The 24,369-nt window shown below is 50.9% G+C and overlaps 1 protein-coding gene across 1 annotated transcript in view; it reads right to left on the bottom strand.

Annotated features, from left to right (window-relative positions):
* Window positions 1-9,359, bottom strand: part of tp53bp1 (tumor protein p53 binding protein, 1) — a 69,021-nt gene extending 59,662 nt beyond the window's left edge. The window contains exons 1-3 of the mRNA XM_087982016.1: window positions 9,265-9,359; window positions 2,933-3,120; window positions 711-795 (exon numbers count right to left, since the gene is read on the bottom strand). Of these exons, the coding sequence (XP_087838142.1) occupies window positions 711-795; window positions 2,933-3,120; window positions 9,265-9,301 (310 nt within the window). The 5' untranslated portion in view covers window positions 9,302-9,359. The remainder of the gene's footprint in view (window positions 1-710; window positions 796-2,932; window positions 3,121-9,264) is intronic.
* Window positions 9,360-24,369: the final 15,010 nt, after the last annotated feature.

Genomic DNA, 24,369 nt, shown 5'->3' with positions numbered 1-24,369 from the left:
TAGTCAGAGGGAAATGGTTCCGGGTGGGTTACTCTTCAGAGGGTCGGTGTTGACTTGTTGGGCCGAAGGACCTGTTTCCACACTGTAAGGGAATCTAATCTAAAAAATCCTTTCTGAAGTGCAGCCATAATTGTCGAGAGCAGCCAGTTCCCACAAACAGTAACGTGACAATGACTAGGTAGTCTGTGTGAGCAAAGTTCATCGAACGATGAATATTGACCAATGAGAACACCCTTGTTTTTCATCAGAATAGTGGGGCTGTGAGATCTTTCACATCTACCTTTCAGGGCACCAGTGGCTTCATTTCAACATCTCATCCAAAAGACATCACCGCCATCTCCCAAAATAGTGCTGCACTCCATCATAGAACAATACAGCACAGAACAGGCCCTTCGGCCCACGATGTTGTGCCGAACATTTGTCCTAGTTTAAGCACCCATCCATGTACCTATCCAATTGCCGCTTAAAGGTCGCCAAAGATTCTGACTCTGCCACTCCCACAGGCAGCACATTCCATGCCCTCACCACTCTCTAGGTAAAGTAACCCATCGTTACTGCTTAATCTCAGCTTTGCTGAGAGTGGTCAATTGGGACTTGAACTTCCTGAGAGGGGGTTACTTGTTCAGCAATCTGATGAATGCACGCTCACAGATCTGTCCCCCGAGCGAGGCTGCTGGTGGCAATGGGACTTCGGTTCCACCGTCACTCACCTTTGTGATGCATCTCCTTCCGGCCAGAGATCTCTTTGTCGCCTCCTGCCGAGGTCTTGGCTGCCTGTGGGCCAGCAATCAGCTCCTGCAACATCCAACACACGGGGACACCTCAGAGTCTCAGCAGTCACACAAACCACACCACATCTAATCGAGTCACAGGCACAGTCATAAAGCACAGAAGCGGACCCTTCAGTGCAACCAGTGCATGCTGACTACAATCCCAAACTAAGCTAGTCCCATCTGTTATGCACTTTGCCCATATCCCTCCAAACATTTTTTATTCATGTACTTGGGACAGCACGGTGGTTTAGTGGTTAGCACTGCTGCCTCAAAGTGCCAGGGACCTGTTTCAATTCCAGCCTCAGGCGATTATCCATGTGGAGTTTGTACATTCTCCCCGTGTCTGCGTGGGTTTCCTCCGGGTGCTCCAGTTTCCTCCCACAGTCCAAAGATGTGCAGGTCAGGTGAACTGGCCATGCTAAATTGCCCGTAGTGTTAGATGCAATAGTCAGGGGTAAATACATGGTAGGGGGAATGGGGCTGGGTGGGTTACTCTTTGGATGGTAAGTGTGGACTTGGTGGGCTGAAGGGCCTGTTTCCATACTGTAGGTATTCTAATCTTATCCAAATGCTTTTTAAATGTCGCAACTGAATGGACATCCACCACGCCCTCTGGAATTTCATTCCAAACACAAACCACTCTGTGTGTAAAAAGGTTGCCCCTTATGTCCTTTTTTTAATCTCTCTCCTCTCACCTTAAATATATGCCCTCTAGTCTTGAAATCCCTAGTTTGAAGAGTTTGGGAGATTTCTAGATGTTTTCTCTTTCCAAAATAAAAAACAATGATTAATGAAAAGATATCAGAACTTCTATTTAAAACGAGGCTCCTTGGAAATTGTGTGACTTGTTATAATTGCTGTTCTTGGTTGCCTGGACGAATCTTGGTTGTTTCACTTCATTGGTTTACCGTGGGTCTGTTGGCACAGTGTCTGCAGAGTCTCTGTTCTGGAGTTAGCTGGGGGAAAGCCTGCTAAGAACAAGCTGCCCAGCTCACTTCTCCTGTTTTTGAAGCATGTGTGTGGTGAATTCAGGTTGAAACCTGAGTGTTGTCCTGGAAGAATGACAGAAAATTTCTCACGCTTGTACTTCCTGAGCAAGCTGTGTCTGCCAAGACACCAGACCACCATGTATGATTAGTGACTTGACACATTTGTAAGACAGCAAGATTGACAGACTGGAGAACATTTTACTCTTTTAAACCAGAAGTAAAGCTCCCCATAAACTGTCCCTATCAAACACTCCCAGGACAGCGACAGCACTGAGTTAGATTAAGACTAAAGCTCCTTCTACACCATCCATGTCAAAGACTCCCAGACTGAGACAGCACAGGTTAGATATAGGGTGAAGCTCCCTCTACTCTTTCAAAATAAAAGTAAATATAAAGTAAAGCTCTCTTGACACTATTCCCATCAACCACTTCCAGGAGAGGGACAGCAAGCGTCAGGTACAGAGTAAAGCTCCCTCTACCTGTCCCTCTGAGCAAACAATCCCAAGACAGGGACAGCACAAGGTTAGATACAGAAAAAAAGCCATCTTTACGCTGTCCCCCATAAAATACTCCCAGGACAGGGACAGCACAGGGTTAGAAATGGACTAAAGTTCCCTCCACACTTCCCGGACAATGGAAAGCACAGGGTCAGATACAGGAGTAAAGCTTCCTCTACACTGTCCCCCATCAAACACTCACAGCACAGGGTTGGATACAGAGTAAGGAGAAAGTGAGGTCTGCAGATGCTGGAGATCAAAGTTGAAACTTTATTGCTGGAACAGCACAGCAGGTCAGGCAGCATCCAGGGAACAGGAGATTCGACGTTTCGGGCACAGGCCCTTCTTCAGGATACAGAGTAAAGCTCCCTCAATACTGTCCCCATGAAACGCTGCCAGGACAGGGACAGCACGGGGTTAGATACAGAGTAAAGCTCCCTCTACACTGTCTCCATCAAACACTCCCAGCACAGGGGTAGATACAGAGTAAAGCTTCCTCTACATTGTCCGCCATCAAACACTCCCAGGACAGGGACACATTGGGGTTAGATACAGACTAAAGCCTCCTAAGCACATTCAATGCTTTACCATTTTGCCGTTGAGAATACATAGTCTTGGTCAGAAACTTTGTCGCCGATCCTGCAACCTCATCGAATGGTCAGAGAGTACTCACCAACACTGGGCTGTGTGTGCGGGGCTGCAGGTTCGACAGGCACCGGGCTTGGAGATTCCGGTAGCTCTGCTCAGGGTCATCCTCCGACAGCACACTCTCAGCCTGGGAGTCCTCTACAATCAGGCACGGGGTGTCTTGCTGCGAGAGCTCAGGTTCCAGCTGGGTGCCGTTCGGGTCCATGTGATGAACTAGATTGAATCATAGGTACAATTAGACAAGAAACAGGAGCCCATTCAGCCCATTGTACATACTCTACCATTCAATACAATCACAGCTGGTCTTGGGCTTCAACTCCACTATTATGCCCAATCCCCATTTCTCTCGATTCAGAAAGACCCAGGCATGTCTACTACAGCGCTGAGTATATTCTAACAATAGGCAGGGGGCATTCAGATCATCGACTCTGCTCCATCATTCAATCCAATCATAGTCCTCTTCCCCATAACCTTTGATTCCCTTCCTGATTAAATGGGTGTCTCCCTCTATTTGGGGGTGCAGAGGAGGTTCACGAGACTGATTCCGGAGTTCAGGGGATTGGCTTATGAGGAGAGACTCAGTAGACTGGGACAACAGCCATTGGAATTTGGAAGAATGGGGGGGGCTCTTATAGTGACGTGAAATTACGAAGGGAATCAATACGATGGAAACTGGGAGGTTGTTTTCACTGGAGGGTCAAACTAGAACTAGGGGGTGTAACCTCAAAATAAGGGAGGACAGATTTAGGACGGAGTTGAGGAGGAACTTCTTCACCCAAAAGATTGGGAATCTGTGGAATTCCCTGCCCAGCGAAGCAGTTGAGGCTACCCTATTGAATGTTTTTAAGGTAAAGATAGATAGGCGTTTGAACAATGAAGGAATTAAGGGTTACGGTGGGTGGGCGGGTAAGTGGAGCTGAGGCCATGAGAAGATCAGCCATGATCTTACTGAATGGCAGAGCAGGCTGGAAGGGTCAGACGGCCTACTCCTGCTCCTGGTTCTGTCGTTCTTATCTCGGCTATTACTGTGTGACATGTTTAGGTGGGCAGTTACAATGGAAGATGTAGACCAAGGAATTTATAAACAAGAAAAGGTGACACACCTGTGGGGGAAAAAAAAGTCAACAGGAAACAGACTTTTACAAGCAGGAAGCAGAAGTTGCTTACCACACAGTGAATGTTCCGTAACACAGGCCGTGAATCACTTACTACCTCGGAAAGCCAAGGAGAGAGACACATGCGCAGATTTATTGAAATGTAGCTCTCAACAACCATCCAATTACATTTAACCACAATGTGAATCCAACAGCGTTGTCCTATTATTAATGACTGACAATTGTATAGCTCCTTTCACAACTCGAGGATATCCCTTGTATCTCAAAGAGTTACTTCTGAAATGCAGCAGCCAATTTGCGCACAGAATGCTCCCCCATAAACAGCGCCCAAGAACCACCTGGACGAATACATGAATGAGAAGGGAATAGAGGGATACGAGTCCTGTCAGTGGACACTGGGCAAAATGTGTCAGCATGGCTTGGAGGGGCGAAGGGCCTGTTCCTGTGCTGTATTGTTCTTTGTACAATGGGATAACGACCAGGTGATTTTTATTTGGGGGGCATTGTTTGTTGGAGAGACAAATATCGGGCAGGACACTGAGGATAACACCCATCCTTTAAGTGGCCACAGATCTTTCATCCAAAAGAGTAGAGAGTCATCAGCCTAACATCGCCTCTGGGAGTCAGCACCTTCAACACTGCAGCACTGCCTCAGCACTGTCATGGGAGTAGTAACCTGTATTTTTTTCTGTGATTTTAATATTTCCAAGCAGGGAAAACAGAATCTCAATGCAACATCTCATCTGCAGGTTGGAGTTGAAAACTATTTGATTCCTACAATAAACACAGGTTGTGGTTTGTCCTTTATCCACAACTATTGGATATTCTGATTAAATGTCAGTAAAGACAAAGTGCCTGCCCTCACTCAAGTTCAGAATAACTGAAAGCAGGAGCAGACATATGTCATTCAGACATCGAAGTCTGCTCCACTATTTAACAGGATATCACAGCTGATCACAAGGTGTCATTCCTGACCGGGAATTGAACTTGGGCTGCACTGGTGACAGAGCCACATCTGAGCAACCACACGACCAGGGAGAGTAACGTGCAGCAAATGCATGCAATTAATGTGAGATTTTCAAACACCCATCAATTCCTAATCACCCGCAGTTAATGAGATGTAAGAGGTCCCTGAGCCGGTTGGAAGAGGGAATTGGAACACCGGTGAGGAACCGGTAGGATTAACCACATTGCAAATGAATCTTTTGATTGTCAAGGGGATCAACGGTTATGGGGAGAAAGTGGGAGAATGGGATTGAGTAATTTATCAGCCATGATTGAATGGCAGAGCAGACTCGATGGGTTGAATAGCCTAATTCTGTTCCTACGCCTTATGGTCTTAACTGTGTTTGCAAGGACTGTGACTGAATTTACCACCACAGGTGCGTAGGCTGTGTGGAGTTTGCACATTCTCCCTGCATGGCTTTCCTCCGGGTGCTCCAGTTTCCTCCCACAGTCCAAAGACGTGCAGGTTAAGGTGGACCGTCAATGGGAAATGCAGAGTTATGGGGATAGGGTAGGGGCACAGGTGTGGATTGGCATCCTCTCTCTCCCCTCACTACCCACATCCTCACTTTCCCTTTAGAGGGTCAGTGCAGACACGACAGGCCGAATGGCCTCTTTCTGCACTGCAGGGATCCAATGATTCGTTGAAAATTGAACCAAAATAGTAAGCTATTTTATGAATCTGTGGTGCAACCACACTCAGGAAGGTCCTGATCCCCGCAGGACAGGAAGGTCCTGGCAGGGACTAAGAGGGTTGGAAGATGACAAATGACTCGAGTGGCTGGAGAGATTGGGTTTAAAGGAGCAAAGATGTAAACTGGACTTGTTCTCACTGGAAAGCAGGAAGCTGCAAAGCAACATTATTGCTGTTTTGCGGATTCCAGATAGTGAAGACCGTGACCTGTTATTACCCCTCCTCCAGATCAGTAGAACACAAGGACACAGGATCCGCTTGAAGGAGGGTAAGCTGAAACTAACTGGCAAAAAGAACATCATTTCAGTCTGCAAGTGATAAATCTACGGGCCAGGTTCCCCTTCAGGGGTGGGTGGGGGGATGGGGTCTGAGCACTCGTTAATGTGTGCTTTAGGTAGATTTCTTACAGAAAGTAACGTTTTGAGATCCAGTGCATGGGTCAATTAAACCATAGCAGATAGAGTCATACAGCAATGGAAAGAGACCCTTCGGTCCAACCAGTCCATGCTGACCCTAATCCCAAACTAAACTAGTCCCACCTGCCTGCTCCTGGCCCATATCCTTCCAACCCTTTCCTCTTCATGTACTTATCCAAATGTCTCTTAAACGTTGTAACTGTACCCATTCTCACCACTTCCTCTGGAAGCTCATTCCACACACAAACCATCCTCTTGTAAAAAAAAATTTTCCCTCATGTCCTTTTCAAATCTTTCCCATCTCACCTTAAAAACCCTAGACTTGAAATCCCCCACCCTGGGGAAAAGACACCTGCCATTCACCTTATCTATACCCCTTCATGTTTTTATAAACCTCAATAAGGTCACTCCTCAACCTCCTACACTCCAGTGAAAAAGGTCCTAGCCTATCCAGCCTCTCCCTATATCACAAATCTTCCATTCCTGGCTACATCCGGGTAAATCCTTTTTGAACCCTCTCTAGTTTAATAAAATCCTTCCTCTAACACATGGGAGTAGATTGTGTTCAGGGAGAAGTAAGAGGCTTTTGTCAAATCTCTCTATCAGTGGGTGTTTGCCTCACCTTGTGTCAGAGCCTGGTATAGTCTCATTAGTAAAGCTTGGTAATTGGGATTAGTCAATAACACCATTACCAATTAGTGAGTTTTGAGAAGATTTGTAGCTCAGGTTGAGGTTCTGGATGTAGGTTTGCTCGCTGAGCTGGAAGGTTCATGAACCTACATCCAGAACCATGAGCAATGTATCACCTAATTACCAAGAATGCTCAGGTCTTTTTAAATTCAGGTCCTCCAATAAACTCAGGCCTGATTTTACAAGTGTTGAATCAATCTCCCCTCTGCCTCAACTACTGACCTGCTCTTAGTCTCTTTAAAATGCCTTTGCTGGTCCTTTTCAGTGGGTCAACCAAATCGTTGATCACATGATTTCCAAGTTGGCATCTGTGTGCCAGAAAGACAGTCGACATACAATACCATGTGTAAACAGAATCAGACTCCCACAGCATGGAAACAGACCCTTCAGTCAGCTCCCTTTTATATCTTTCCCCTCTCACCTTAAACCTCTATTTTTGGACTGCCCTCCCCAGGGGAAAAAACCCTCAGCTCTTCACCTTAACTCTGCTTCTCACGATTTTATAAACCTCTATAAAGGTCACCCCACAGACTCTGAGGAAAAATGTCCCAGCATCTCTCTATAACTCAGATCCTCCAGACCTGGTAACATCCTTGTAAATCTTTTCTGTACCCTGTCCAATTTAATAATATCCTTCCTTTAGCAGGGCGACCAGAACTGTACACAGTACTCCAGCAGTGGCCTCAATGTTCTGCACAGCTACAATATGACATCCCAACTCCTGTAATTAATGTTCTGCCAATGATGTCAGCACATTGAGGGTTTGCTGTTCCAATATTTGGAGACTTTTTATCACATTGGCAATTGGTGTTTATTCTTGGGTGCCAGGTCCATTCCAAGGTGATGAGCCAAACCATCGACTTCCCTTCACAGTCAGAAAAAGTCTCTGGTGAGGTTGCTTGGGACAATCCCAACCTGATTTATGGAGACTGATACAATTACAACATTTAAAAGACATTTGGTCATGGAAAGGAAAGGCTGAGAGGGAATGGGCAAAACGCAGACAAATGGGAATAGTTCACTTTGGGAAACTTGGTTGGCATGGACGGGTTAGGTTGAAGGGCCTAGTTCTGTACTGCATGACTATAACTGATTCCAATGTCGACTTCTTTTCATGAAGTAGCCCCCGTCAACTGATTCAAAAGATTGTCACTTCATTCAACTCAGGATAAAATTTTCTAAGTTTGTATTTATGTAGCATCTACACAACTGCAGCTCACCCCAAAGTATTTTTCAGATGGTGAAACACTCATAGGCAGCATGGTGGCTCAGTGGTTAGCATTGCTGCCTCACAGCGCCAGGGACCTGGGTTCGATTCCAGCCTCAGGCGACTGTGTGGCGTTTGCATGTTCTCCCCGTGTCTGAATGGGTTTCCTCCCACAATCCAAAGATGTGCAGGTTGGGTGAAGTGGCCATGCTAAATTGCCCATGGTGTTCAGGGATGGTAGGTTAGGTGCATTAATCAGGGTTAAATATAGAGTAATGAGGAATGGGTTTGGGTGGGCTACTCTTCGGAGGGTCAGTGTGGACTTGTTGGGCTGAAAGGCCTGTTTCCACACTGTAGGGATTCTAAGATTGTAGTTGCAGTGCCCTCATCTAAAGAAAGATATATAACGATGGAGATAGTCCCAAGAAGGTTCACCCAGTTGGTACCAGGAAGGAGAGTTTGAGTAGATTAGGCTTATACTCATTGGAACGCAGGAAGATGCCAGGGGGGAGGTTTCCAACCTTACTAAAATTTACAAGAGTCCTCAGGGACTTGACAGAGTAGATGCAGACAGGTTGTTACCATTTGTGAGAGTCAAGGGCCAGAGGGCATCATCTCAGAATGAGGGGTCAGACAGACATGAGGAGGAATTTCTTCACACAGGATAGGGAATTTGTTCTAACTATTCTATTTCCATTTTCCAGCACTTGCCCCATAGTCGTGTAAGCCTTGGCAGCGTAAGTGTACGTCTAAACACTTTTTAAATATTAGGTGGGTTTGTGTCTCTCGTACTATTATTACACAGGTCACCAATTTAGAAACAGCAACCTCCCACAACAGCCACAGGGCATCTGACTCCGTGATATCAATTGAGGGATCAATGCTGGATTATGGTTAGGGACACAGTGGAGAGGTTTGCTGCTCATTTTTGTGGGATCTATTAGGTGCACCAGAGGGGGCAGGAGGTGTTTTCATTTATCCCCAGGCAGTGCAACACTCCCTCAGCTGCAGCTCACACCCAGAAACATATGCAGCGAAAACTGTTTGGCTTCACTGTGAACAGAGTTTTCCCTGTGCCAATGATTATCAAAAAAAAACCTCCAATCAGATTATTATCGTATTGCTGTTTCCATAAGACCATAAGATATAGGAGCGGAAGTAAGGCCATTCGGCCCATCGAGTCCACTCTGCCATTCAATCATGGCTGATGGGCATTTCAACTCCACTTACCCGCATTCTCCCAGTAGCCCTTAATTCCTTGTGACATCAAGTATTTATCAATCTCTGCCTTGAAGACATTTAGCGTCCCGGCCTCCACTGCACTCTGCGGCAATGAATTCCACAGGCCCACCACTCTCTGGCTGAAGAAATGTCTCCGCATTTCTGTTCTGAATTTACCCCCTCTAATTCTAAGGCTGTGTCCTAGTCTGCTCGCCTAACGGAAACAATTTCCTAGCGTCCACCCTCTCCAAGCCATGTATTATCTTGTAAGTTTCTATTAGATCTCCCCTTAATCTTCTAAATTCCAATGAATACAATCCCAGGATCCTCAGCCATTCCTCACATGTTAGACCTACCATTCCAGGGATCATCCGTGTGAATCTCCGCTGGACATGCTCCAGTGCCAGTATGTCCTTCCTGAGGTGTGGGGACAAAACCTGGACACGGTATTCCAAATGGGGCCTAACCAGAGCTTTATAAAGTCTCAGTAGCACAACAGTGCTTTTATATTCCAACCCTCTTGAGATAATTGACAACATTGCATTCGCTTTCTTAATCACGGACTCAACCTGCATGTTTACCTTTAGAGAATCCTCAACTAGCACTCCCAGATCCCTTTGTACTTTGGCTTTACGAATTTTCTCACCGTTTAGAAAGTAGTCCATGCTTGTATTCTTTTTTCCAAAGTGCAAGACCTCGCATTTGCTCACATTGAATTCCATCAGCCATTTCCCGGACCACTCTCCCAAACTGTCTAGATCCTTCTGCAGCCTCCCCACTTCCTCAGTACTACCTGCCTGTCTACCTAAGTTTGTATCATCGGCAAACTTCGCTAGAATGCCCCCAGTCCCTTCATCCAGATCATTAATATATAATGCGAACAGCTGCGGCCCCAACACTGAACCCTGCAGGACACCGCTTGTCACCGGCTGCCATTCCGAAAAAGAACCTTTTATCCCAACTTTCTGCCTTCTGTCAGACAGCCAATCCTCAATCCATACCAGTAGCTCACCTCGAACACCATGGGCCCTCACCTTGCTCAGCAGCCTCCCGTGTGGTACCTTATCAAAGGCCTTTTGGAAGTCTAGGTAGATAACATCCACTGGGTTCCCTGATCTAACCTACTTGTCACCTCTTCAAAGAACTCCAACAGGTTTGTCAGGCACGACCTCCCCTTACTAAATCCATGTTGACTTGTTCTAACCTGACACTGCTCTTCCAAGAATTTAGAAACCTCATCCTTAATGATGGATTCTATAATTTTACCAACAACCGAGGTTAGGCTAATTGGCCTATAATTTTCATCTTTTGCCTTGATCCTTTCTTGAACAAGGGGGTTACAACAGCGAACTTCCAATCATCTGGGACTTTCCCGGACTCCAGTGACTTTTGAAAGATCTCAACCAACGCCTCCGCTATTTCCTCAGCCACCTCCCTCAGAACTCTAGGATGTAGCCCATCGGGGCCAGGAGATTTATCAATTTTAAGACCTTTTAGCTTTTCTAGCACTTGCTCTTTTGTAATGGCAACCATACTCAACTCAGCCCCCTGACTCCCTTTAATTGTTGGGATATTACTCATGTCTTCCACTGTGAAGACTGATGCAAAGTACTTATTAATTTCTCCAGCTATTTCCTTATCTCCCATCACTAGACTTCCAGCATCAGTTTGAAGTGGCCCAATGTCTATTTTTGCCTGTCGTTTGTTTCTTATGTATTGAAAGAAACTTTTACTATCATTTCTAATGTTACTGGCTAGCCTAACTTCACATTTGATCCTCTCCTTCCTTATTTCTCTCTTTGTTATCCTCTGTTTGTTTTTGTAGCCTTCCCAATCTTCTGATTTCCCAGTGCTCTTGGCCACTTTATAGGATCTCTCTTTTTCTTTGATAGATTTCCTGACTTCCTTTGTCAGCCATGGCTGTCTAATCCCTCCCTGCATAATCTTTCTCTTCTTGGGGATGAACCTCTGTACAGTGTCCTCAATTTTACCCACAAACTCCTGCCATTTTTTTTCTACTGTCTTCCCTGCTAGGCTCTGCTTCCAGTCTATTTTCGTCAGTTCCTCTCTCATGCCCTCATAATTACCTTTATTTAACTGTAACACCATTACATCCGATTTTGCCTTCTCTCTTTCAAACTGCAGACTGAACTCTACCATATTATGATCGCTACTTCCTAAGTGTTCCCTTACTTTAAGATTTTTTATAAAGTCTGGTTCATTACATAGCACTAGGTCCAGAATAGCCTGCTCCCTGTGGGCTCCATGACAAGCTGTTCCAAAAAGCCATCCTGTAAGCATTCCATGAATTCCTTTTCTTTGGATCCACTGGCAACATTATTTACCCAGTCCACCTGCATATTGAAGTCTCCCATGATCACCCGTGACCTTGCCTTTCTGACATGCCTTCTCTATTTCCCGGTACATGTTGCGCCCCTGGTCCTGACCACTGTTAGGAGGTCTGTACATAACTCCCACTATGGGTTTTTTTGCCTTTGTGGTTCCTCAATTCCACCCACACAGACTCCACATCATCCGACGCTATGTCATTCAGTGCCATAGATTTAATTTTGTTCTTAACTAACAAGGCATCCCCGCCCCCTCTGCCCACCTCCCTGTCTTTTCAATAAGTTGAAAATGCATGGATGTTTAACTGCCAGTCCTGACCCCCCTATAACCACGTCTCTGTGATGCCTACCACATCATAATCATTCACAATGATCTGTGCCATTAGTTCGTCTGCTTTGTTACGAATGCTACGAACATTCAGGTAAAATGCCTTAATGTTAACTTTTTTATCATTAGAGATATTGAAAGTCATAAGATGTCCTCAGTTATCCTTCCTTTTTGCTGTATTCCCAGTCTGTCTCAAGTTTCGTAACAGTCTTTCTTACTTCAGAGCAGTAACTGCACTTTAAAAGTGTTTAATTGTCTGGAAGGTAATTAGGGTCACCCCATGGTCACAAAGAATGCGACATAGAGGACTTCTTTTCCCCCATTTTCAAACTGTTGATCCACAGGATAACCTTTGGTACATTATTCTTTCACAAAACACAAGGAATTAGCTCAGGGTCATGTGACTTAAAAACTAGGACCACCTCCAAAAATACTCTGAATCCAGACATCACCAAAACTGTAAATCGAGATTATAATCTTCCCGGCTCCCAAACTTCCATCACCGGGAAAGATACAAGGTCAAAGGCCAAAAATACAAAATCATAAAAGGCAAACCAGCTGGACAAACTGTTACTGTGTCTAATATTCAGACAAGTACCAATACCTGATAACAAACATGCTTTACAATATTGAAACTTTATTGCTGGAACAGCACAGCAGGTCAGGCAGCATCCAGGGAACAGGAGATTCGACGTTTCGGGCACAGGCCCTTCTTCAGGAATGAGCAGAGAGTGTTCAGCAGGAGAAGATAAAAGGTAGGGAGGAGGGACTTGGAGGAGGGGAGTTGGAAATGTGATAGGTGGAAAGAGGTCAAGGTGAGGGTGATAGGTCGGAGCAGGATGGAGGCGGAGAGGTCAAGAAGAAGACTACAGGTCAGGAAGGCGGTGCCGGGCTGGAAGGATCCGGCTGAGACAAGGTGGGGGGAGGGGGGATGAAGAAACTGGTGAAGTCCAAGTTCATCCCCTGCGGTTGGAGGGTTCCCAGTCGGAAGATAAGACGCTCCTCCTCCGACCGTCGGGTTGTTGTGGTTTGGCGGTGGATGAGTCCAATGACCTGCATATCCTCGGTGGAGTGGGAGGGGGAGTTGAAATGCTGTGCCACAGGTTGGTTGGGTTGGTTCGTCCGGGTGGCCCAGAGGTGCTCTCTGAATCGCTCCGCAAGTAGGCGGCCTGTCTCCCCAATATAGAGGAGGCCACACCGGCTGCAGCGGATGCAGTAGATGATGTGGGTGGAGGTGCAGGTGAATCTGTGACGGATATGGAAGTTTCCCTTGGGGCCTTGGAGAGAAGTGAGGGGGGAGGTGTGGGCGCAAGTGTTGCACCTCCTGCGGTTGCAAGGGAAGGTGCCGGGGGTGGTGGTTGGGTCGGTGGGGGGTGTGGATCTGACAAGGGAGTCGCGGAGGGAGTGGTCTCTACGGAAAGCTGATAGGGGAGGGGAGGGAAATATATCCTTGGTGCTGGGGTCTGTTTGGAGGTGGCGGAAGTGACGGCGGATGATGCGCTGTACATGGAGATTGGTGGGGTGGTAGGTGAGGACCAGTGGGGTTCTGTCCTGGTGGCGGTTGGAGGGGCGGTTCTCAAGGGCGGAGGAGCGGGAAGTGGAGGAGATGCGGTGGAGGGCACCGTCGACCACGTCGGGGGGGAAATTGCCTCCCCTCCCCTATCAGCTTTCCGTAGACCCGCTCCTCCGCCCTTGAGCCCCGCCCCTCCAACCGCCACCAGGACAGAACCCCACTGGTCCTCACCTACCACCCCACCAATCTCCATGTACAGCGCATCATCCGCCGTCACTTCCGCCACCTCCAAACAGACCCCAGCACCAAGGATATATTTCCCTCCCCTCCCCTATCAGCTTTCCGTAGAGACCACTCCCTCCGCGACTCCCTTGTCAGATCCACACCCCCCACCGACCCAACCACCACCCCCGGCACCTTCCCTTGCAACCGCAGGAGGTGCAACACTTGCGCCCACACCTCCCCCCTCACTTCTCTCCAAGGCCCCAAGGGAAACTTCCATATCCGCCACAGATTCACCTGCACCTCCACCCACATCATCTACTGCATCCGCTGCAGCCGGTGTGGCCTCCTCTATATTGGGGAGACAGGCCGCCTACTTGCGGAGCGATTCAGAGAGCACCTCTGGGCCACCCGGACGAACCAACCCAACCAACCTGTGGCACAGCATTTCAACTCCCCCTCCCACTCCACCGAGGATATGCAGGTCATTGGACTCATCCACCGCCAAACCACAACAACCCGACGGTCGGAGGAGGAGCGTCTTATCTTCCGACTGGGAACCCTCCAACCGCAGGGGATGAACTTGGACTTCACCAGTTTCTTCATCCCCCCTCCCCCCACCTTGTCTCAGCCGGATCCTTCCAGCCCGGCACCGCCTTCCTGACCTGCAGTCTTCTTCTTGACCTCTACGCCTCCATCCTACTCCGACCTATCACCCTCACCTTGACCTCTTTCCACCTATCACATTTCCAACTCCCCTCCTCCAAGTCCCTCCTCCCTACCTTTTATCTTCTCCTGCTGAACACTCTCTGCTCATTCCTGAAGAAGGGCCTGTGCCCGAAACGTCGAATCTCCTGTTCCCTGGATGCTGCCTGACCTGCTGTGCTGTTCCAGCAATAAAGTTTCAACTTTGATCTCCAGCATCTGCAGACCTCACTTTCTCCATGCTTTACAATATGCCTGCATCAGTCCATATCACACACCTGCTGCACTGCTTGTTATAGTCTATTATGTAGACTCCTCTACTCCGGTTACATAGATGCCATACGCCCCATGTCAGTCAATATCAAACATTCAACATGTGTTAGTGAATATCACACATACCTATCATAATCAGTCAATATTTCTCACATATGCCATACTTGTTAGTCAAAAGCATGCATCCTGTCAAATTCCCAAGTTAAAACCAATATCTCACACTTGCCATCCTCTTATCCTAAGATCACATTAAGTATGTAGCTGCTACAGCCCATATCATACCCCTGTCGTAATCAACATCTTGCCTTTGAGTGCCACAGGCCATATCACATCTGTGATACTATCGAGATCACATTCCCTATGGACTGTACTCAGACAACCAGATGCCATGTTGCAGTCAGTGTGAGGCTATATTACACACCCGCACCCTGCCCAACGCAGAGCTGGTACACTGCTGTCCGCAGTCTATAGTACACCCACACTCTCCCCATACAGCCACGATACAGTCGGTCCCGCCTCGCTGGCCCCCTATTCCCCACAGGCTGTATACCCAGGCCGGCCACATTACACTCCAGCTGATCGAGACCATCGATGAGCTGCCACATGTTCCCCCCCCCCCGGGATCGGGAAGCCCTGGCTGTCAGCCCGAGTCCCCCCCCCCCCGGGGGGAAGGTGAAGGAGGACGGGGCTCTCTACCTGCGCTCCCGGCTCCCGGGGCCGGCCGCTCTCTGCGGGGATTCCCAAACTGTTACATTGCCCCCAACACTGTATCCAATCCGCAGCTTCCCGGCCTCCCGATTGGCCAGCCACCCGGATGTGCGTCACTGACATACACACACACTGGCCAATCACACGCAGGAGCTCCTGCTTCCAGCGAAGACTGATGATCAGGGCCACACCCCCGCACTCACCACCCTCACCCTCACTCACAACCCCCACCCCCTCACTCACTACCCCCACCCCCTCACTCACTACCCCCTCACTCCCTACCCCCACCCCCTCACTCACTACCCCCACCCCCTCACTCACTACCCCCTCACTCCCTACCCCCACCCCCTCACTCACTACCCCCTCTCCCTCACCCCCTCACTCACTACCCCCTCACTCCCTACCCCCACCCCCTCACTCACTACCCCCTCTCCCTCACCCCCCCCTCACTCACTACCCCCTCTCCCTCACCCCCCCCTCACTCACTACCCCCACCCCCTCACTCACTACCCCCTCACTCACTACCCCCTCTCCCCCACCCCCTCACTCACTACCCCCTCACTCCCTACCCCCACCCCCTCACTCCCCCACCCCCTCACTCACTACCCTCACCCCCCACCCCCTCACTCACTACCCCCACCCCCTCACTCACTACCCCTCTCCCTCACCCCCTCACTCACTACCCTCACCCCCACCCCCTCACTCACTACCCCCTCTCCCCCACCCCCTCACTCACTACCCTCACCCCCCACCCCCTCACTCACTACCCCCTCACTCCCTACCCCCACCACGTCACTCCCCCACCCCCTCACTCACTACCCCCTCTCCCTCACCCCCTCACTCACTACCCCCTCACTCCCCCACCCCCTCACTCACTACCTTCACCCCCCACCCCCTCTCTCACTACCCCCTCACTCACTACCCCCACCACATCATTCCCCCACCCCTCACTCACTACCCCCTCTCCCTCACCCCCTCACTCACTACCCTCACCCCCCCACCCCCTCACTCACTACCCCCTCACTCCCCCACCCCCTCACTCCCCCACCCCCTCACTCACTACCCTCACCCCCCACCCCCTCACTCACTACCCCCTCACTCCCCCACCCCCTCACTCACTACCCCTTCACTCCCCCACCCCCTCACTCACTACCCCCACCCCCTCACTCCCCCACCCCCTCACTCCCCCACCCCCTCACTCCCTAACCCCACCCCCTCACTCCCTAACTCCACCCCCTCACTCACTACCCCCTCACTCCCTAATCCCACCCCCTCACTCACTACCCCCTCACTCCCTAACCCCACCCCCTCACTCACTACCCCCCTCACTCCCTAACCCCACTCCCTAACCCCACCCCCTCACTCACTACCCCCTCACTCCCTAACCCCACCCCCTCACTCACTACCCCCTCACTCCCTAACCCCACCCCCTCACTCACTACCCCCTCACTCCCCCACCCACTCACTCACTACCCCCTCCCCCTCACCACCCCACTCACTACCCCCCCACCCCCTCATTCACTACCCTCACCCCCCACCCCCTCATTCACTACCCCCTCCCCAACCATCCCCTCACTACCCCCCTCACTCAGTACCCCCACCCCCTCACCACCCCCACCCCCTCACTCACTACCCCCAACCCGCTCACTCACTACCCCCTCACCCCCCCACCCCCTCACTCCCTCACTCACTACCCCCTCACCCCCACCCCCTAATTCACTACCCCCTCACTCCCCCACCCCTTCATTCACTACCTCCTCACCCTCAGTCCCCCACCCCCTCATTCACTATCCCCTCACCCTCACCCCCCATTCACTACCCCCTCCCCAACCATCCCCTCACTACCCCCTCACTCACTACCCCCACCCCCTCACCACCCTCCCCCTCACCACTCCCACCTGCTCACTCACTACCCCGTCCCCCTCACCACCCCCCACCCCCTCACTCATTACCCCCTCCCACCAACCCCCTCACTCACTACCCCCTCACCCTCACTCACTACCCCCCCACCCCCTCACTCACTACCCCCCCACCCCCTCACTCACTACCCCCACCCCCTCACTCACTACCCCCACCCCTTCACTCACTACCCCCTCACCCCCCCCACCCCCTCACTCACAACCCCCTCACTCACTACTCCCACCCCCTCACTCACTACCTCCTCACCTCCCAACCCCCTCACTCACTACCCCATCCCCCTCATACCCCCCACCCCCTCACTCACTACCCCATCCCCCTCACACCCCCCACCCCCTCACTCACTACCCCCACACCCTCACTCACTACCCCCTCACCCCCACACTCACTACCCCATCACCTCCCAACCCCCTCACTCACTACCCCCACCCCCTCACTCACTAGCCCCCATCCCCTCACTCACTACCCCCAACCCCTCACCCCCCACCCCCTCACTCACTTCACCCTCACCCCCCACCCCCTCACTCATAACCCCCAACCCCTCACCAACCCAACCCCTCACTCACTACCCTCACCCCCACCCCCTCACTCACTACCCCCACTCCCTCAGTCACTACCCCCTCACTCACTACCCCCTCACTCACTACCCCCATCTCCTCACTCACTACCCCCTCACTCACTACCCCCACCCCCTCACTCACTACCCCCTCACCAAACCCACCCCCTCACTCACTACCCCCTCACTCACTACCCTCTCACTCACCATCCCCTCACCACCCCCTCACTCACCACCCCCTCCCTCACAATCCCCCCCTCACAATCCCCCCACTACCCCCTCCCTCACTCCCCCCTCACTCACTACCCTCTCACTCACCATCCCCTCACTCACCACCCCCTCCCTCACAATCCCCCCACTACCCCCTCCCTCACTCACTACCCCTTCCCTCACTCATCACCCCCTCACTCACTCACTACCCCCTCACCACCTGTCACTCACTACCCCCTCACTCACCACCCCCTCCCTCACCATCACCTCACCACCCCCTCCCTCCCTCCCCCACCACCCCCTCACTACCCCCTCACTCACTACCCCCTTACTCACTACCCACTCACTCACCACCCCCTCACTCACCACCCCCTCACTCACCATCCCCTCACCACCCCCTCCCTCACCATCCCCTCACTACCCCCTCCCTCACCACCCCTCCCTCACCATCCCCTCACTACCCCCTCCCTCCCCCACCACCCCCTCACTACCCCCTCACTCACTAACCCCTCACTCACCATCCCCTCACTAACCCCTCACTCACCACCCCCTCCCTCACTACCCCCTCCCTCACCACCCCCTCCCTCACCACCCCCTCCCCCACCATCCCCTCACTACCTCCCACTCACTCACTACCCCCTCCCTCACCGCCCCCTCCCTTCACCCCCTCACCACCCCCTCCCTTCATCCGCTCACCATCCCCTCACTCACTATCCCCTACCTCACTACCCCCTCCCTCACCACACCGTCCCTCACCACACCCTCCCTCACCATCCCCTCACCACTCACCACCACCCCTCACCATCCCTCCCTCACCATCCCTCCCTCACCATCTCCTCCCTCACCATCTCCTCCCTCACCATCTCCTCCCTCACTACACCCCTCACTACCCCTCCCTCACTACCCTCACACTACCCCCTCCCTCACCACTCCCTCCCTCTCACCCCCTCCCTCCCCCCACTCCCACCCCCTCCCTCACTACCCCTCCCTTATCACCAACCCCCTCATCACCACCCCCTCCTTCATCCTCCACTCCCTCCTTCATCCACACCCCCTCCCTCACTACCCCTCCCTCACCACCATCTCCTCACCACCCCCTCACTACCCCTCCCTCGACATCCCCTACCTCACACACCCTCATCACTCTACTCACACCCAACCCCCCCTTACTCCCCATCCCCCAAAACCCTTACCACTCCCTCACACCCAACCCCCTCCACCTCCTCACTACCCCCTCCCTCACACCCAACCGCCTCATTAACTTTCCTCCCTCCACACCTCCTCTCAGTACCCCCTCCCTCACAACCCCCTCACTCCCCTCAATACCTCCTCCCTCACTCCCCTCCCTCACAAACCCCTCAGTCACCTCCCTAACCCCACTCCCCCATTACTCCCCTCACAACCTCCCTCAGTCATCTCACCCCTCCCATTACCCCTCATTCCACTCATTATCACCTCACCCTCTTCATTAACCCTCATTACCCCTGACCCTCATTACCTCCTCACTACCTACTCACGCTCCCACTCCACTCATTAACACTCTCCCTCATCACCCCCTCACTTCTCCCTCAGCGTTCTTATTACCCCCTCGCTCACCTCACTCCCCTCATTCTCTCTCCTTACTAATCCCCTCCCTCTCCCCTCATTACCCCCTCAACCTCCCACTCCCCTCATTACCCCCCTCAACCTCCCTCATTACCCCCTCACCCTCTCTGCCCTCATTACCCCTCACCCTCCCACTCCCCCATTACCCCTCACCCTCCCTCTCCCCTCATTACCCCCTCACCCTCCCACTCCCCTCATTATCCCCTCACCCTCCCTCTCCCCATTACCCCCTCACCCTCCCATTCCCCTCACCCTCCTTCACCCCTCATTACCCCGCTCACCCTCCCTCTCCCCTCATTCCCCCCTCACCCTCTCATTGCCCGCATTACTGCCCTCACCCTCCCTCTCCCTTCATTAACCCCTCACCCTCCCTTACCTTCATTACCCCCTCACCCTCCCTCTCCTTTCATTACCCCCTCACCCTCCCCCTTCCACTCCCCTCACCCTCCCCCTTCCACTCCCCTCATTACCCCCTTACCCTTCCACTCCCATAACACCCCTCACCCTCCCACTCCCCTCATTACCCCCTCACTCTCCCTCTCCCCTCATTATCCCCCTCACCCTCCCTCTCCCCTCATTATCCCCCTCACCCTCCCTCTGCCCTCATTAGCCCCTCACTCTCCCTTTCCCCTCATTACCCCCCTCATCCTCTCTCTCCCCTCATTACCTCCCCATCCTCCCGCTCCCCTCATTATCCCCCACCCTCCCACTCCCCTCATTACCCCCTCACCCTCCCACTCCCATTACCTCCTTACCCTCCCTCTCCCCTCATTATCCCCCCGCCCTCTCACTCCCCTCATTACCCCCTCACCCTCCCTCTCCCCTCATTACCCCCCTCCCCCTTCCACTCCCCTAATTACCTCCCTTACCCTTCCACTCCCATAACCCCCCTTACCCACTCACTCACCCTCACCCTCCCCTCATTATCCCCCTCACCCTCCCTGTCCCCTCATTATCCCCCTCACCCTCCCTCTCCCCTCATTAGCCCCTCACCCTCCCTCTCCCCTCATTACCCCCCCCACCCTTCCACTCCCCTCATTGACCCCCTCACCCTCCCACCCTTCCACTCCCCTCATTGACCCCCTCACCCTCCCACTCCCATCATTATCCCCTCATTGTCCCCTCACCCTCTAATTGCCCACTCAATCTCTCATTCTCTATTTGTCCCTCCCCCCATTCCCCTTTTACCTACCCATTCCCCACTCTACCCCACCTCCATTCCCCTCCTCATCCTCCATTCTACTCATCCCCCCTTTCTCCCTACTATACCTTCCCGCTCGAACCCCATTCTCCTCACCAACTGCCCTCCTCGCTGGAATTTCCCTTCCTCTCTCATCCCATTATACTCTCACCCACTCCTCCTCACCCCCATTTCTGCTCTCCTTCTCTTCCTGCCCTGTCTCAACCATCTTCATCAGTCATCCAGATCCCATTCCCATTCACTCCCTCCTTATTCTCACTCACCGCCTCCCTATTCCCCCTCACACCCCCATTCCCTCCTCAACCCTCCACCCTCTATTTGCCCTTCAACACCCCCACGACCTGTTTCCCCCAACCCTATTCCCCCTCAACCTCCCCACCCCGTTTCCCCCACATTCCCCCTTCACCATCCCCCAACCCCTGCCAATTCTCCCTTCCCGATTCCACATTTACCTCCTATTCCTGTTTCGCCCTTTGAATTACCTCCTTTCCCCCTCCCCCTTTCCCCCTTTATTGCCCCTTACGTTTCTTCATCTCACTCCATCTCCCCTCTTATGCTCTTCATCCATATTCACCTTCTCCTGGCCCCTTCCATTCTATCCTTCTTTCTCCCTGGCTTTACATTCCCCCTCTCCCTTCCCCCCACTTCCCCAGTGTGCCTTGCTGTAGTAATTTGCCCGTGTTGGGGATGGGAGGGGTAACAGCTGTCATCCTGTGGTACCACCCGCCCCCCACCCCCCCCCCACTCGCCTGGCCAGAGGGAGGTTGTGTGTCCTTGGCTACGAATTTCCCCCTCAACCTTTTTTGGCCCCACTCCTTTCTCCAAGAAACTGTCCCTGCACAAACCAAATGTCCACCCACCCCCATCCCTAGGCCACGTTGTTCTGTATGCTTTAGTATCGAACTGTCAGAATTCACAAACCCTTACTACCGAATGCAGTTCAAATGCAAAGAACATTCCATCGACTAAACTTGTAGCTAACATCAACAATAATGTGCATTTATATAGCACCCTCAACTAAGTAAAACATCAAAGGTGCTTCACAGGAATGTTATCAAATTAAATTTGACTCCAAGCTGCAGGAGGAACTATTAGAACAGTGGTCAAGAACCTGGTCAAAAAGGTTGCTTTTCAAAATCAAATTAAAGGAGAAAAGACAGAAGCAGAGGGTTTTAGCTGAAGGCCCAGTGTAGCTGTAGGCACGGCCACAGGCAGTGTAGCTATCAGAGACAGCGGTGGGGAAATTAATCCTCTCAGGCTTTCAGACACAAGCTCCAGCCCGGAGTGATGTCTGCTGACCTCTGCTGGATGTGTTCACACACATCACGAAAGGACAGGAGTGGACTCAGTTATGATTCCCGCCGCAGTCAAATAGTCTTAAGGTCGTACGGCACAAAACACCACCATCCCGTGTGCGAAAAAAGTTGCCCCTCAGTCAGCCTCCCTTTTAACCCAGGCAAAAGTGAGGACTGCAGATGCTGGAAACCAGAGTTTAGATCAGAGTGGTGCTGGAAAAAGCACAGCAGCTGCTGCCTGACCTGCTGTGCTTTTCCAGCACCGCTCTGATCTAAACTCCCTTTTAAACCTCTCACCTTTGCCCTCTAGGTTTGGACTCCCCTCCAAACACAATCAGCCTGGATTCATCCAGGAAACATGAGTCAACACCCTTCAGATCAAAACCTCAGTTTTATCATATTCATCCATGACAAACTAAATCAAGTTTGTGGGGGTTTGGGGTTCCGGGCGAGGAGGGGGGGGGCATGGGAGAGGGGGTAAAGCGGATCCCAGACTTAAACCCATCCCATACCTGTCAACCGTTATTGGATAAAATCCAGGTTTGACTTGAATTAATGGAAACTGGATGTTCATTTCAAATCTGATTAATGAGTGAGACAACTCTATTACATACTCAGTATCCCAACACTGGTACATACCCTGGTCAGAATGTGACAAACACTTCAAATGGCGAAAGACATCACACTTCCAGGTCCATTGTTTTGGAAAGATTTTCTGTCATCGATACTTAGAATTTTAATTTAATCAAGTCAAGCATTAACGGATAAATGTTATACAAATCAAACAACTTGAAAGACAAGCAGGGTGGTAATGCAGCCACTCAGATGGTGCCTGTCTGCTGTGCTTTTCCAGCACCACACTTTTCTCCAGCATCTGCAGTCCTCACTTTCTCCTGGAAACGTCACCAGCAATGCAGCTGCACAAGATGATGAAGAGTCAACTTGCTGTCTCTTCATGGAGGCTGCCTGACTCACTGTGATTTCTAGCATTTTTCGTTTTCAGCCCAAGCCAAGGTTCTGGGGAAGAAGCTTCAAGTATCACCACAGCAGCTGCTCTAACTCAAACACAATTAATCAAATCTGGAATTGAAAGCTAGTCTTGGTGGTGGTGACCATGCCAATTATCATCGATTGTCAGAAAAACCTATCTGGTTCACTAACGCTCTTTAAGGAAGGAAATCTGCCATCCTTACCCAGTCTGGCCAACACGTGACTCCAGACTCACAGAAATGTGATTGACTTTTTAATGACCTCTGAAATGGTCAAGGGAGCCACTCAGTTCAAGGGCATATAGGGACAAACAACAAATATTGGGCATGCTTCATTCAAACCTTGTTCGAGAGAACAGCACAGCACTCGCGCACTGAGTGTAAGTGTGGGTTGTAGTTCTGGAATGGAACTTGAACCCATAACTGTCTGGACTCAAAGACAAGAATTTTACGCATCAAACCGTGTCCAAGACCAAATTCTTCAAGACTGCCAACTGTTTATTAAACTTTAAGAGGTAAGTTCAAAATGCAACACAAATTCTTGCAAGTAAATCAGCCAGACTGTGCCAGCAGTTTTAAGCAAATGTGAAAGATATTCAGCAACATCTCATCATCAAAGCTTAGCAGAGAGATGAATGACAAGTTTTTTTTTGTTTGTAATCAGAATGCCCAGAAAGGCAATGCTGCAAGATCTTTAATATCCGTACAAACAGGCAGGCTGCGAACTGAGTTTAACATCGTACCCCAGAGATGGTAACTCCAGCAGCATGGCACTCCCTCAGTCATAGGTCATAGGTCATAGAGTCACTGAAAACTGATTTTTTGAGTGAGAGGGGTACCACCTAAGCCAAACTGGTAGATGCACTTCAAACGAAGTGTTGACAAATAGCCACAAAAGCTGACAGTAGGACAGATATCCAGAGCCTTGGTCAAAGATTAAGGTTTAAGGAGTGTCATCAAGGCCAAGAGACAGAGAAACAAAGAGGCTTCGGAACTTAGGACTCAGGCATCTGGAGATATGGGTGCCATACACGGAAATCAGGGATGTGCAAGAGGCCAGCTTGGGTTGAGAGCAGAGATTTCACTGAGCTGTGGGGCTCAAGGAGTTTACAGCGATAGAGAGGGCATGACCTTATGATGTTAAAATGGTTGTTTTGAAAACCCTGTTTAACTCACACCATCAACATCCTTTCATACAAAGGATGGCTTCACAGATCTGTCCACTTTGTTCTCTTCAGCTCCAA

The sequence above is a fragment of the Chiloscyllium plagiosum genome, unplaced genomic scaffold (assembly GCF_037043375.1).
Source record: "Chiloscyllium plagiosum isolate Xiang-an unplaced genomic scaffold, Cpla_swu_hap1 HiC_scaffold_42, whole genome shotgun sequence".
Lineage (NCBI taxonomy): Eukaryota > Metazoa > Chordata > Chondrichthyes > Orectolobiformes > Hemiscylliidae > Chiloscyllium > Chiloscyllium plagiosum.
This window is presented reverse-complemented; position numbering and strand designations above follow the sequence as displayed.